Source organism: Perna viridis, chromosome 14, assembly GCF_037379345.1.
Source record: "Perna viridis isolate PV_CMFRI_1.1 ecotype Kerala chromosome 14, ASM3737934v1, whole genome shotgun sequence".
In the NCBI taxonomy this organism is placed as follows: Eukaryota; Metazoa; Mollusca; class Bivalvia; order Mytilida; family Mytilidae; genus Perna; species Perna viridis.
The window spans coordinates 13,691,359-13,708,389 of NC_142458.1; the positions used below are offsets into that span (position 1 = coordinate 13,691,359).

Sequence of the window (17,031 nt, forward strand, 5' to 3'; positions counted from 1 at the left end):
TTATCGTCAAAAAAAAACACTGTGGGTTAAGCATTTCTTTATAGCATTTGTAGAATATTGAGGAGATATTTTCGACCTTATGCACAATATTTTGTTTTAGTTCTTGATTGTTCGTCATATTTTACACTTCTTTCAATTTCTTGCTTAAGACTGTTTTATAATTAAGCATGAAATTTCAAGTTTATCACTTACTGTCAAAATCTGCAATCACAATTACAAAGGCCACCAACAATGTCTGTTTTTCTTTTTTCTTTGTTGTAATGAGCAGATCAAAAGAATTAGTCAAATTAAATGAATACATGAAAGAAATTTGTACCTTTTTAACACTCACAAAGGATAAAATCACAATGAAATTTGAATTTTGAATTTTGAAAATAACACACACCATAGTACGGGGCGCTGAATGGGACTGCTGTGGTTTTCTACTCAAAATAGACTTTGTCTCACAAAATAGACTTTTGTCTTACAAAATTGACTTTTGTCTTACAAAATTGACTTTTGTCTCATAAAATTGACTTTTGTCACACAAAATTGACTTGTCTCACGAAATTGATTTTTGTGACAAAAAATTGACTTTTGTCTAAAAGAATGAATTTTGTCATTACAAGTCTATAACATAGTTTTGTACGACAAAAATGATTTTGTTTTGACGGATTCCATTTTGTTTACACAAAATTGATTCTGATTACAAAAATATCAAATCCCATTCGGCGCCCCGTACATAGTCCCATTCATTTTACTGAGTGTAAAGCTTGGTGACAGCTTAATTTCATAAAATTCTAAGCATAGAAATATCTTTTATTTTGTCACTTATTTTAAGAAAGGTTAACGCAAGTGTCATAGACTGAGAGATATCAAACAGTGTGAAAGGATACTTTGATCTCAGTTCCGCTGTATGGATGACATTCGTCTTTAAACATTTTCAAATTCGGGGAATTTATACATTTCATCTATCCAAAGAACTTGATATAAAAAACCTTGAAAGGCACCAGAAAAACGCAATATTTTGTCTTTTTTTGTGAACTTCCTCCTGTCCTTTTTACTTCTTTACTGTTTTACATTTGATGTATGGTTTTGTCAAAAAATTTCCCTTAAAAAATTTCACTTGTTATTCTTTGCTTAAATTTGTAAATTTTGTCTTTGTTTTCTCATACTTAAAGCAGAGGACGCTTATCCTACCGGTGAACCTGTCCATGTTCCCATTTTTAATGGAGTCCGAGTTGCCCATTTGCTTTTGTTGCTTTGTGTGTATGATTTTAGTTACTTTGTGTTCTTTGTTGTGTATGTCTAAGAAAATGCTGGAAGTTTAAACGACAACATATTTGTCTAGTGTGGTGGACGTGTTTTTAAACAAACAGTCGGCATTCCAATGGGAACAAATTGTACTGACCTATTCCTTCACTCGTATGAGGCTGACTTTATAGCTGATCTGATCTGAAAGAACGAATATCGTTTGGCTAGATCCTTTAATCTCAGTTTCCTCTATATAGATGACGTATTATCTTTTAACAATCCTAATTTCGGGGATTTGATACATCGCATCTACCCCAAAGAACTTGAGATAAAGGATACTACAGACACTGTGAAGTCAGCATCATATCTTGACCTACACTTAGAAATCGATAGTAAATGAAAACTATTGACTAAATTTTACGACAAACGTGATGACTTTTCATTCAGAATGGTCAACATTCCGTTCATCTGTGGCAACATCCCTTCAGCACCTGCATATACAGTGTTCATATCACAACTCATACGTTATGCCAGAGCTTGCCGAGACTACACAGACTGTTTGTATCGCGCTAGAACTCTAACGATTAGGCTTCTGGAACATGGTTATGTTGAAGTCATCACTACAGAAGTTTTATGGTCGTCATCATGAACTCGTGGATCGTTATGATGTATCTATCTGCACCATGAAAACCGATTCATTCAACGGGTCATAGTTTTCCTTTCCTCGTTTGTCTACACCGGACTTGGCTTTTTATGAATAACTCGGCGGGTGTTTCTAGAAAAGCAGAGGACTCTTACTCTACTGGTGCATCTGGTCCATGCTCCCAGTTTTTAGTGGCGTCATAGTTGCTCATTTGGTTTTGTTACTTTGTGTGTATGATTTTAGTTACTTTATGTTCTTTGTTGAGTACGTCTGTTTTCCATGTCTGGTCTTTGTCCCATGGATTACATTCTTTTGATTACCGCTATAACCTTGGTTCCCTTGGTCACTCTTAAAGTAAATCTTTTGCTTTTGGTCATTTTTTTTTTTCGATTAAGAACGTGTTGTCTTTATAAGTCTTTCTAAGGAAGGTGTCATTGGTTTTACATTTGAAGTTCAAACATTAGAAATCATTTGTGTCAACAAAATTCAAACGGTAAAATAAGAATGTAATATACCATTTCACACATTTGAAAATGTTTAATTAATTTCAATATTCTGTATACATAAGGAAGTTACTAAAAAAAGATTCACAATCCAAATTGAAGTGATGGCATGGGATAATATATATTGCACATCCGTTTCCCTTTTAGGATATCCGTTACCATATTAGGATTTAAGTGGTTTTATTACAAGGACATATCGTTGACCTGACATATACTTTTGATAACACAAAATGTCAAATATCATAAACGTTATATTTGTTGATTGAGTGATAATGGTTTAACGTCATTTTGCAGATATCCCCTGCATTTCAGGACAAGAATTAATCGACTAATCGAACAGACCCTGTTTTGTGCTATACCGACTCGCGGAGTCAGATTTTTATTGTGTAAACTCACAGAGATAACAGTGCGTAGGCATATACCCCAATAGAACACATTATTCTGAGATGACATTCTAATTTCTATATACGTCAAGTGAAATTACTAATTTTTGAAAGAGTTTTTCTGTACATAAAAAAATATAAATGCCACAAATACATTATGAACCATAGAATACTTTTTTAAAACTTTATTTAAGTTTATTGATTCCCGTTGCTCCTGTAAAAAATGTAGTGGATGTGAAAGTCAATAAGTCAGCGATATGTTACAAATAATAAAAAGGAATTAATTTAAAATTAAATCATTAGGATCGTTTTAAATTTATGGTGTTTCCATCTGCACCATGAAAGCCGATTTATTCAACGTTTCATAGATTTTTTTTCTATTTCGTGTACCCCGGACTTGACATTTTATGAGCAACTCGGTGTGTCCTTCTAGAAAAGCAGAGGCTGCTTACCATACCGGTGCACCTAGGTTATTCTCCAGGTTTTGGTGGAGTTAGAGTTGCTCTTATGCTTTTGGTTCTTTGTTCGTGTTATTTCTGTTATTTCAAAGTATGTTATGCTTGCATTACAAACTTCAGGACAATTCACGCTTGTTCATAAAACCGCTAATTGCCCAATTGTTGGTTATATCGCATGACGTACTGAAAACAAAACGATCTTTAAAAAAATGAATTTTATAGACTGATACAAGAACTTAAGGGCATTAACTGATTAAGAGGGTGTCAGTGGAAAATCCAGGAAATGGGTGAGACATGTCAAATTTTGTTTAAAAAAAACAATTTTAGTTTACTAATTTATCGTTTCTAATGTTGGTCTTTAATTTACGGCAATCGTAAGAATAAAGTAAATTACATATGTATTTGTTTACAAAAATAAAATATGTTTATATGATTTCACCAAATCTTTCTTTCAAATGTTTCTTCCTATGCTGGAAAAAATTGTAATGTAATGTTATACCCCTGTTATGGAAGTTTTAGAATTAAGTTTCATTATGGAGAGAAATATTACAATTATAATTTAATACATTTCTTATTAAAAATAATGTAATTGTAAGGTATTGCATATGGGGATAAATTAATTATTAATTAATAATCGGGGACAGTGTTATGGTAGATTCAGTATGTAATAGTATTGTACTATATTACATCGCAATGTAATTGGTCCTTGTTCTGTTCAAACACATTATCTTTATAATGGGGTCTGCCACATTGTCTATCTATACCTAATGGGGATATCTGATACAATGTTTTGAAATTATATTCTATTGATGAACGCGATAAAAAATCAAGCGATCAGATATATAATTCATAGTGGGTTTGTTTCAGTTCAATGGAGAAAGACTGACGCTGACTGACGTCATGTGATGACAGAAGTTCATACGCTGTTTTGGGTCGGGTTATCTGATACTATGGTTTCTTGCAGGTTGTAAGAAGAAAATTACAAAAATGTATATGACATCAAACAATATAAATTTCAAAACATATGATCAAAAGATTTACTTTCAATGATAAATCTAATACAAGTTTAACACAAAGACTCAAGACAATATAGCAATATAATATTTATTAAATCTAATGCACATTCAAAAAAGCTTTACAAGTATATCAAACAGATACAAATAACATATCGATAACAAAGCAATACATAGTGATGACTCTGGTCCATACAAAATATTTATTGGGAACTATTTATTTCTCACACAAACAAATCTAAATTAGACAAAAGCATGGAAGTATATAAGTAGACACTAAATGGTGTCAATTGAATATTCAAAGGGTTTACAGTAGTTGAAGACCTTTTAGTGATCTCTGAAAGTATTCACATGTTTGTATTAAGGAAATGCGTTCGTGCATTTGATGCATTTTATCATACATGCGTCATATCCGTTCTCCTTTAAATAATTAAAAAAAATATCATGTACCCTTGAGTTCATTGCTGTTAAACCTTTGGTTGACACTTTGTTTATATGTTGATCTTTGTAAGACTCAGGCAGTGGGTGAAACATGATATGAAAAATCCTACCTATTTGAAAGTTTATTTTGACTATTTGCACCATCAGAATGAAGGAAAAAAACAAGATCATCCATATCGATTTGGTAAATTGACTTATAATTTCATTGAAATGCACTGAAAATGAACATTTCGAGGGTTTAAAAACCTTAAAAATTTCTGAGCTAATCCAGTGATGTAGTGTTCAAATAATAATCTTTTTGAATAGCGATATCATCCTTGAGTGAAATTATATTGTCAGATTAGAAAGGTTTTGACAAGCATGTTTCCAATTTTACCCATTCTGCCTGATTCTTACAGAGACTGACATTTACAAAACAATCCATATGAAATTCAGACCATGCACATGGTTGAAGTGATTAATTCCTTGTGCTAAAAAAAAAACAAAAAAATATCCGATTTTTTTCAATTCAAATATACCACAGTTTTATGTAATTATAGTCTTTTCTGCATACTAGACTTAGTTTTTGAAAATACCATCTATATATCTTCCACTTAAATCAACCAAATCAAGAAAGATAAATCTTGCAAAGAACCAATTTTATGAACAATCCATATATTTTTGTTATCTCTAACCCTGGTTATGAAGTCTGCTGCTTAATACATGTGAAATATAAAAAAGAAGTATGTAGTGTCTATCTTTAGTTCATCAGTAACATGTATACAATCCACATCCAATGAAATATCTTACTTTGGCAATTAAGTTTGAAATTGATTGTGAAACCATTAATATGCGAGGATTAGACCTATTCAATTGCATATACTTCATAGGGAAGTTTTGGCTGCTATGTTTACATTTTGAAATTAAAAAAAAAAGCCTGATATGGCAGATTGATAGGTTTTTTGGGTAGGAAAAAAATGTAAACAATTGAAAATCATTTGTTCAACGTAACTTTTAAATTATACAGGATTATGGACTAGCTGGATTTGACAGTTCTCACAGACGTATATATTGCAAATTCACCAGGACACAAATCTGTTTTGTACATGTATTTAGACAAGTTCTTGTGGTATTGAAACAATGTACATCTGTACCATATATCTAATAATTAAACGCAATAATACACCCCATTGCAACGATACAAGGCCTTATGTTAAAAAATAGGTAATTTGACAGCCAAAAACTGCCCAGATGAAACTCAGACATACCGCAACACTTGACTTACATATGAAGTAAGTGAGATATGATTTTCATATGTTTTAGTTTGAAAATGATTCTTACATGATGCATAAAAAGCATGTTTTAACTCACTTATGATAATCATACGTAATCAAACAAAAAAAATGTGTAAATCATATTATCCTCTATAAATGTTCATGTGATTCCCACATGATTTTCATATGAATACAGTTAAACCTGTATAAACTAAACTGTAAACATTCCAAAATCTAAACCAGACACTTTTAAAAGTTCTTTATTATCAGTTTAAATGTATTTTAACACTAGTAAAAAGAACAACTGTCTAATCCAAACGTATTTAAAAGTTTGAAAGGGGTTCAGTTTAGACAGGTTTCACAGTATCATATTTTTAAACCGACCAATAATTTTCATGCATAAGCAAGCCAAAAAATACATATGAAAATCACTGGTAAATCATATGAAAAAAAGATAATATACGAAATAAATTTCTTATGATTCCCATATTGGTTTTCATATGAAGATAATATGCTCTCCTTATATGAAATTAGAATTAGTAAGCAAGCTAAAATTTATCCATGAGAATTATGTGTAAATCAAATGATTATCATATGTAAATTACCATATGTAACATTTTTGGCTGTGTTGTCAATGGAAATAATTTAAAATACAGCAAAAGTAATATAACACCTTCTAGTAAATGACTACACATACTTTTATGCTACAAAATGGGGTCACTTGGCACAATTAGAAAATTGGACAGTAAAATATTTTTTTTTCATGGGGTATCAATTTTGATTCAATCTTCGAAGTTTCATTCTTTACTAAGAACTTAAATTTCCATGCAGAATATCAACAGTCAAAACAGAAAATATCACATTGAGCCTGATAGGGCGAGATGTATTGTTCTGTCAAAACAATAAAAAAAAATCGGCAAAAACATAGTAGACTTTACGTAAAAGTTATATTTTTTGTAACAGGCCAAAAAAAAAATAGTATGTCTGTTTCCTGTTACCCTACCTACCCTAATTTTGTGCCTACTCGAAACATTTTATGGCCATTTGAGCTCAAGCACCGTTACAGTCCAAAAGTTGTTTCCCCATTAACACAATTTCCCTACCTACAATATAATTTACTTGCTGGTAGTTGGATACTTATTTTTTTTTTGCCTCATGGCAGTAGACTGAGATAGAAAAATAAAGCAGTAAGAACAAAGAAAATAGTCAATATACTGGTAAAAAAGGAAATATTAAATAACTCACAAACTATCTAAATTTTGAAAAATTGTTGAAATTAAGATACCAGTGAATTAGTGTACCAAATAAAACGTTAACAATTGCAATTTATCAGACTGAATTCATGAACAAAAATATTTTTTTTCTATAATTGGCTATAAATGCTTTAAACATGGAGCACAACTGAAATAAAAATAAGTATTTGTTTGAGATCAACAAGTTCTATTATCAACAAACATATGAAGACATATAAAAAAATTTGTTAACCCTCCAACAGGGGGAGACTCCCACAAAATCAACAAAAAAATTTGCATCTCCATCTTAGAAATGTAGAAAGTTTTTGGTTTAAATTCCTTTTTTTCTGTGAAAACTACTAAATAATTGAATTTTTTACACTTAAAGTTTGCTTTTAGGTAAAATCTCTCACGAGTCAGTAACAATGGGGAAGAATCTCTAACATGGGCTGTTCCAAGGGTTAACAGGTATGTAATGGTCATGGAGCAGGTGTTAAAATAAGTAAAAAAAAAAAATGTGCTTAAAGCTATAAATACATCACACAACACATAATCTCATAGTGAAAATAAACAAATAACACATGGTTTTTCTTTAATTAAAATTATGCAATTAATTTGTAAATCAAAGATTATTTATAGATTCACATATCTATAATTATTAGTAATGAAAACATTTCAATTTTTTTATAAATCAGTATTAACAAACAGGTATAAAAAAGACTTTGATTGAAAAGACAAATAACACATTCCATCTATAATACATTCTGTCAAAATCACAGCTTTAAGCATACATCAAAATGATCTACATGATCACAAAAGTGCCACATGATAATCATTTATTGTTAAATGCACATGATAATCATACAATAACTTTGAAATCATATGAATATCATATATAGAGTCATATGGTTATCATATGATTCTTATATTTAGATATTGGCTTACAAACATATGCTAATCATATAAAAATCAAGTAATTATCATATGTAAACTGAAACATATGTCAATCATTCATTGCACTGCATATGATTCTCAAATGTGGCACTTTCATCTGAGTAAATGAATATTCAAAACCTTTGTTGATATAAAAAACATGATAAGCTACACGCTGAACTGCCTACTGAATAACTGAAGGATACTTTAAATCAATTTACTCTGATAGATACTTATTTTCACATTATAGGATGTCAATCTAATTTCATGTCTATTTTTTTTTCTGCAAAAGATAGTACAGTACCTGATATAATCTATGCAACTATAATACAATATGGTATCGATCACTGATCAGTTTCTGGTCAGTCACTGATCCATCAAACTGATCTTTTTTATGCTTTCATTTTAAATCCCCTGATTAATTCATATATTTTAAGAATTAATTAATTAGTTTTCTGATATAAAGAGACATTTTTGCTACCATTTATTATGTTTTTTTTTCTTTTTTCTTGTGAAATAAGCGAATATTAATGGTTTTCAAAAATTAGCTGGTTAATAATATCCTCTGCTTCAACTTGTATTTAGGCAGGACGGAGTATTGGGGTATATGAATGAAAATTTTAACCTACTGTTCAAGAAAAGCGTCTTCCACAAAGGTTCTGAATGGTGAAAAAAATACTGAAATAGCACGTACATAGATATGATATCTGAAAATCTATTGCAGGGTATTGGAATCTCTGTTTTGATCAAGTTTATCAGAAAAACAAGCTATCAACTTGATAGATAATGTCATGTACAATGTATATAGTGATATAATTTAAATACAGAACAAAAAAAAACAATGTCCTAACATACAACAAAACAAACTAAAATGGACAACAACAAAAAATTATTCTACATAAAACTTGAAAGACTTGTTATGAACTGAACTTTATATTTATAATGAACACAATTAATTACCATAACACACAAACAGAACTAAATTTCTGCATCTTAAAAAGTGATAAGGATTTTTAATTGTAAATTTAAATTTAAGTGAACTTGTCTCAACTTGACAATGACCTTATATGATGGAAGTGATATAAGAAAATAACTGTAATGCATATGATGATTTTGAGGCATTAAGTGCCAGTCTCTGTAACAATCAGGCAGAGGGTGAAATATTGTATAAAAAGCACCATTTTGAAAGTTTAATTCAACTATTTACACCATCAGAATCATCAAGGAAAAAGACAATTATTTTCTGTATTTTTTTCTGGTAAATTGAGTTATTATTTCATTGAAATGCACTGAAAATGGACATTTCAAGGACAGATAACTCTGTCAAAAACTTAATTTTTCTAACATTTTATTGAAAAATTTCCATGGAAATCCAGTGATGCAGAAATCAAATAATGATCTTTTCAAGAAGAGAAAGTATCCTTGAGTGAAATCATATTGTCAGATTGGTGAGTTATTGACATGCATGTTTTTAATTTTTCCCAATTTTGCCTGATTCTTATAAAAACTTACATTTAATCATGATTACAATTATGCTTCTCTCTATGGAAAAAGCAATTTTACAAGTTAATCATAAAACTAAAGTCTTTAAAAAAAAAAAACAGTGATCTGATGGACACAAAATGAAATTACTGGTCAGGTGTCGGTAGAGCCAGTATATGGATCTTCGTGAATATCATATTAAGATTGACAAAGAATAAATAAACTATCCAAATTTGAATACAAATGTTAAATATATCTGTGGAAAAAGCAATTAAGAATCTATAAAATAATGTTTGCACATGCTTAAAAGAATTTGAGGGCCTCAATCATTTGTCATTCTTGGCATTGATACCCGAAAAAAAATTATAATATCCAACAAACACATCATTACAAGTAATTAGCACAATTCTTATTTTCTTCCACTTTATTAAACAACTTCTTATTTATTATCTTTGACATTGAACATTAATCTTTTCACTTAGGCCTTTAACTTTAACCCATGTATATTTTCTAACACTTGGGACAACCTTTTGGCAACAACTCATTTGAACAAAACATGACATTTAAGTAGCTGTCTTTGTAAGAATCAGGCAAAATCTGAAAAATGTGATACACCCCAAAAAAGGCTACATATTTTTATTTTTGTAATTAAGTTGTTTTATGGGTCTGTACTATGAAATGTGTAATTATTCATTCAAATCTGCTTGCTCTTAGGAGATAATCGACATTGAAAATACAGATTATATTGTATTTGAGAGCCATTTACAGATTTTGAAATCTACAGTGCATTCTATATAATTTTTATCTCCTAAGAGCATGGGTTATATGAAAAACCACATGTTTATTTCTGTTTACTATGACATTTCAAACAAACTATCAAAAATAAAAATATGTAGGCTTTTTAATGAGGAATCACATTTTGCACGATTCTTAGCTGGAGTGCTACTTAATATGAGCACATATTGACGGTACAAAAGGTAAGTATTAATTTTTGAGTTTCAGTTGTAGCGCTTACGCATGTAGTGTATTCATATTAACTTCAAAAATTAAAAAAAATATACATGGCTTAACAATTGCCAATTATTTTAAAGAAAGTATTTAATATATACGAAAATAATCTGAAAAAACATGAGATTTACAGTATGAAATGACTTTCTATCCAAAACATTAGTTAATGTTTACAGAGTAGCTTTGAACCTTGAAATGGCTTTTTGTGATTTAAAATGGCCGAATATGAAATAACAACAGTAATAAAGCAGCATCAAACACATCGTCAATCAATTTATACAATTTTTTTCAATCTGTGAAGAAACTAAAACCTCATAAAGTTAATTACTAGGTTCTTAAACCCTCCCTCCTCTCATCTGAGGATGCCTCATGACATTTTGTGGGAAATAAAATTATGAAATAAATGCCTCCCTCAATCGTTTTTTTTTTTTACGAACAATGACCAGGAACCAAGTAACTTTGAAGGGCCTAACCATGTGCTAATTTCTTGTAGAAGATACATGTATATAAAGTGACACTTTGAAAGAATGTCAATGAGAATAATAAAAGATTTTAAAAATAAGTAATACAAAAAAAAACTAGGATCTGACAATAGTATTTAAATTGCATTGAAGTGGCAATGAGATAAAATAGTTTAAAGATACAATAAAGCATCAAATATTTGTAATAAAATGTTTGATTTAGAATCAGATAAAAAGCAAATTTCATAAAAAAAAATCATTTGTAAGTTTCTAGAACAATGGTCAAATGGAATACAGCTTTAGTAAAAAATCACCCTTTTTTAAAAGAAGGTGACACAGATATTTCTATCCCTCATCATTAAAATAAAACTCTTGAAATTTTGCATACCTGTTGACACCCCAACATTAGGGGAAAGACTTGCAAAAATATCCCAAAAAAATAAATAAAAACTCCCACATAAAAATATAAGATTTTTGGGAGATTTTTTGTTTAAAGTAAAAATGAAAAAAAAAAAATTATGTAAAAATTTTCCACAAGAGAGTGTCAATGCAAGAGAATCTCCCACACATGCTGTTCCAAAGGTTGACTGATATGAAATAAATACAAATTATATTGCTTTAAATTGAAGATTTTACGAAAATCTCAAATTGAGTTTTTTTTATGAAACTAGGTTAAGATTCAATGGAATACAGTTTACATCAAGAATGAAACACAATAGTACTGTGAAAGTACTTAAATTCTTGGATACCAATTTCCATGGATTAATTAAGGAAAAAACAGAAGTTCATGGACTCTTGAATTTGTGGTTTTGAGGTTTCCAGTATACATATCTATGGAAATCTCCTTTCCGTTGGAATCCAAATTTCAGCATTTGGCCTACGAATGACAACCATGAAAATTGGTCCCCATAAACAATAGTACTTTCACAAATCACTTCTTGTTTATTTGATAATAACATGTATGATGAAACTTCTACATACACTTAGGCAAGCCTTAACAAGTACATTAAAATTTAAAACAAACATCTATCTGTGAACTTATATTCAAATACAATCATTCTGGTAAAACTATTCAATCCTCAAACAATGTATCGACACAAGCTTTAATAATCATTGTTGCCATTCTTAAAGCACAAACTCAAGTCAAATCTCTCTAAACTGGACCCCTTTCAGACTGAAGAATTTGTTCAGTTTAGACAGGTATTCAGTTTACACAGGTTCAAAATGCATTTAAGTGCCAGTCTACATAAAATTCAGACACTGTCAATGGTAAACTGATTCATGCTGTAGAAAAACACCAAACAAACAAAGCTTTTTCAGTCTATATATGCTTTATTTGTACATAATTATCATTTCTGTATTTAGATCCGCACTTTTTAGAATATTATACTTTTATCTTCCACTAAAATCAACCAAATCAAACATAAACAAGAAAGATAACTCTTGTAATCAACCAATTTCATGTACAAACTATATAATTTTTATCTCAAAAGCACAAAAACCAAATGAAAACTAAAACTTATTGTGTGATCAGTAACTGTTTCTGAACCAGAAATAAAACTGAAATCTGTGGGGTTTTAACATGAGTGAATCACCTTCTGTCTGATTTTTATAAAGACTGCTACTTGAATCAAATTAACAGGACCCCAGAAAATGTCTTTTGTAGACAAGTACTGCATTTGATTTGAATTTGGTTAAGACAGAATTTATTTAAGAATGTGTTCTTCCACGGAGGTAAAACTGCAATATACAGTTGTTCTTAACTTCCCCTTTGTAAATGAAAGAAGGAGATTAACAAATATGACAAAATGTAAAAGTGGAGATGATAATGTGAGATTTTACTATCATGGCCAATCACAACAAAATGTGAACTCAGCATGAAGGTTACAAAATGTTCTACTGCATTAGCTTTCTATGGGCTTGAAAGTATCGTCATGTGACCTGTGAATCCACAGGAGTGTGTCCTAAACTTCTACTTAAAAGCAAAGGATATGATTGTTTATCAAATTAAGAACTACAATCTTCCCTATAAAAAAACACTTACCTTCAGTACTTGCTAAACTTTTTTAAAACTATTAAAAGTTCAGGAATAACAAATATCATATTGAAGTAGCAAGCTAAATTCAAACCAGTCATACATGTTTCTTTTGAATGCTTTCATGCTTCCCAAAAAAATAAATCCAGAACAAGACTTACAAGCCCATCATGTACTTAACTTGCCTAGTACATGACCAAAGCTGCTGAAAAAAAAAATAGCACAAAAAACTACACAAAAGTAGAGCTACTATCTTCATTAACAGCTTCTTTAATCTTCCTGCTTCTATCTTGACTAACACCCAAATCATAGCTGGGTGATTCCAATTCATGATCAGGGGGAGTAGGCAGATTTGGTATCACCTGAAGTTCAGAGGCACTGGCAGAAACAAAGGAATCTGAAGATTCTTCAAGATTGTCAAATTGGGATTCTAAAGGAAAATTTTTTAACAATTGTGCATTTAAAAAGTTGCTCACAACTTCTTCAGCTTCTTGCATTTCTTCATCAAAATCAACTATACTTAAATCTTGGTCAATTGTATGCTTTGCCTCGACCATTTCTTGAGAAGGCTTGGCAGATGAATTGTAGCCACTTCTAACAGACATGTCAAGATCTAAAGTTTGTGAGTTATCTTCCCATGTTATCATACGTGGAGGGAAATCTAATGGATGTCTTTCCGATGTTGTTTTTGTAAATGACTGTTCTTGAGAAGGTATATTTTCATCATTTTCACAACCTTTTAAAGAAAGTTCTTTGATAAATTTTGTCAATGATAGGCCTTCATCCTCCTCTTCCTCAGCTACATGTATATTAGGAAGGGGTAAATTATCTTCCCCTGCAGAGGTTTCTTCCTTACCTCCTATAGCTTGGTCCAAGAGTTCAGATGACTCTGACTCATCATGGCTGCTTTTTCTGATTTGGCCATTCTGGATGGTAGACCAACATTTATTGGACGTTCTAGATACACAGTTGTCATGGTTATTAGTAACAGAGTCTATGATTCTTGGTTTATTACTTAATTTTTCATTTTCACCGAAATCAATGTTTGACACAGAGATATCTTTTATGATACCGAAGACACCGCCTGGTGTGGAATTGATATTATTAACTGAAGCACCATCAAAGTCAATGATTGTCATTTTGTCTGATGATTCATTCCCTGTTTTATCATCTGCTGCACATGCTCCTAGTAATTCATCTGGTACCCTCTCATTGTCAACACCACTCGTTCCAGTGCAACTTCCCCCTTCTTCAACATATTTTGTTACATTGGGACTATGGCTTCTTCTTGTGAGATCAGATAAAAATTCTGGTCCAAGGTCAAGGTCACCAATACCTGTATCAGCCAGTAATTTCTGGACTGTTCTACAATCTATACAGTCACTATGGTGAATATCACTGACTGTTTTATTTGGAGCACTCTGAACAATATCTCCCAAATCTCTAGACCTTTGCTCGGCACTGACTTTTGTGCTATCCAATATGGCTGAAACAGAAAAATTAAGGTTAACAATCAATATAGAAGATTTAATCACTATGCATATTTTCTGGTTCAGAAGCTGCAGTTTTCACTAAGATTCTGTGTGCAAGTAAAGCAAAATTAGTAGCGTCAAATTAAAAGCTATTTTGTTTATTTTTTTAAACCTATAAAGGAAAAAAAAATTATAGACCATGATTTTCAATAGTTGGCTTGATCATAATTTATCATAAATTTCATGAGGTAATAATCTAGGTAGGCAGTTAAAAACTACATTTTTTATTACCAGCATAGATGTGCAATCAAAAGTTTAAAAAAAAAAATTGCAAAAACTTGCTAAAAAACAACATACCATCTTGTTCCTCTGGAGTATGTGCTTCACCAATTAACATACTCTCTCTGCTACAAAAGAAGTAATATCATTTACATGAAGAAGAACATTACACACTACAAATGTCTACACAACCAGATTCATCAAAATGATTTCATTTCTTCCTATTCAATCATAAAGCTATGACTTTCATTGAAAAGACGTTCTTCCAAATAAACCTTTCTAAAATATGGTTTTAATAAGAGAAAATCCATTCAGTTCTATCTCACAATCTGCAAATTATACAAAAACCTATCCATGCTTCTGTTCACTATTTAGAAATAAAACTGCAACATTGTATTGCACAGTACCTTTGCTGTTCAAACAGAATGCCTTGTTCCTGGAGATACAGTAATCTAGACATTTCTAATGCCCTTAAAAGGTCCATCTGTTCATCTACAACTACTTCCTGTTGAGATTCTTCTGAAATATACAATAAACTATATTGGTTACAGGTATGACATTTATTTGCAATTTTTCACTTTACTTGGCATATATTTGGTCAATCAAAACCTGAACTTTTAATTTCCTAGCTTACAGAAGGAACACAAAACAGGGAGTTGACTAAGGGATGGACATGGGGGTCGAAGTTTCTATCATCTTCCCCTTCCTTCCATCTCTACTCCGACTTTCCTTCCCTGAATCCATACTTCCCTCCATTTTTTGAAATTGGAAATGCAAAAAGAAAACACAAGTACTGAACATTTCACTCCCAGTCAACTTGTTCCTATCTCCTTTATTCTTGTCTCCTATCACCCTCTTACTCTAGGTTCCACCTGTCTACCATCCAAGGCAGGCATCACCACCATGAGAACTGACTTGTTAACAATGCTGTAGATAATTACCGAAAAAATACTGAATGTTGCACCTGGTCAATATATGGTTCATAACCAGTGTTTTAGTCTAGTCCAAGTGAGGCCAGTTTTTTAACCTTATCTTGTTCCGGAGAGGCCTGTATTTTGTCTTACCTTGTTCCTAACAGACATGCATGTTGCCTTAAATTGTTCCAAAAAGGGTTGCAAGATGCCTTACCTTGTTCCTGAGAGGCTTGTATTTGATCTGCCTGCATACATGCTCTGCTACAGTAATCATGCCAGTCCCCAGTCCTTGGATTCTTCACTCTCGTCTTACTACAACCTTTCCTCATACAGGTACCTAGAAAGAAAAAAAACATAGTTTCATGTACCACTCTTTCCACTGGTACAAGAATGAAAGATTGAAAATTTCAACAGATAATTTGAGTCTTGCCTTAAATTGTGAAGATTGTGGAGATTCAATTTATCATATCTTGAATTAACCTGAATATGGTTATTCTATTTCATTTTAGTTCTAAATGTGAAAAAAAAAAAAATTTTTTCTAAACCTTATAACACTTAAACTTTAAGAAGTCAAGGGAAAATCCAACAACAAATTTGTAGTGGCCTAAAATTATAAATGAGGCCATTCAAAGCTGATTTCTTGCCATTTCATGAAAATATAATAATGATGGGAGGCCATTTATTGTATCAAAACAGTACTAAGGATGCTTTTTACATTGTTGATAGAAAGAAACTGTTGAGGGAGGTAATTTTTTGTTTTCTTTTTATTGACATGGCAATAAAGATTGGTAATGAGACACTTTTAAAGAGACAAGGTGGGCATGAAAACCAAGTTATTAACTTTATGAGACCTTACCATGGAGCTTCAGAATGGTGGTAACTTCTGAGTCACTATCGTCACTATCAGGCCAATCCAACATTGCAGTAACGTTGGTATGGCGACCAGAAGCATCTTTTATCCAGGGATTAGCAGGATCAACATCCTGTATAGAGGCTAGGACTGCTGACCTCAAATCATCCTTCAAAAAAAGTTTCATCATATGATGAAATTATATGATAGCAAATTGACAATAAAAATCAACCAATTACTTATGTATTATTATGATTATTTTACCAATATTAATTGATAAGGTTTTTTCAATGTAAAACTGAATATTTTCCCTAGTTTTAATTACTTAGAATATATTGTAAACATTTAAGAATTGGCAATGATAAAAATTTTGTCTGTTGAAAAATAACATAAATTTTCCATGTGCATATTGTTTATTGTGCGAAGTGCAATAAACAC

The 17,031-nt window shown here is 31.1% G+C and overlaps 1 protein-coding gene across 2 annotated transcripts in view; it reads right to left on the minus strand.

Moving 5' to 3' along the window:
- Positions 1-4,310: 4,310 nt before the first annotated feature.
- The window catches only part of LOC148598298 (ankyrin repeat and IBR domain-containing protein 1-like), a 35,124-nt gene continuing 22,403 nt past the window's right edge, over positions 4,311-17,031 (minus strand). For both annotated transcript variants that reach the window (XM_088560673.1, XM_088560672.1), the window contains 5 exons: positions 16,600-16,762; positions 15,958-16,080; positions 15,237-15,348; positions 14,908-14,957; positions 4,311-14,564 (listed from right to left, as the gene is read on the minus strand). In XM_088560673.1, the coding sequence (XP_088416799.1) occupies positions 13,309-14,564; positions 14,908-14,957; positions 15,237-15,348; positions 15,958-16,080; positions 16,600-16,762 (1,704 nt within the window). In that variant the 3' untranslated portion in view covers positions 4,311-13,308. The remainder of the gene's footprint in view (positions 14,565-14,907; positions 14,958-15,236; positions 15,349-15,957; positions 16,081-16,599; positions 16,763-17,031) is intronic.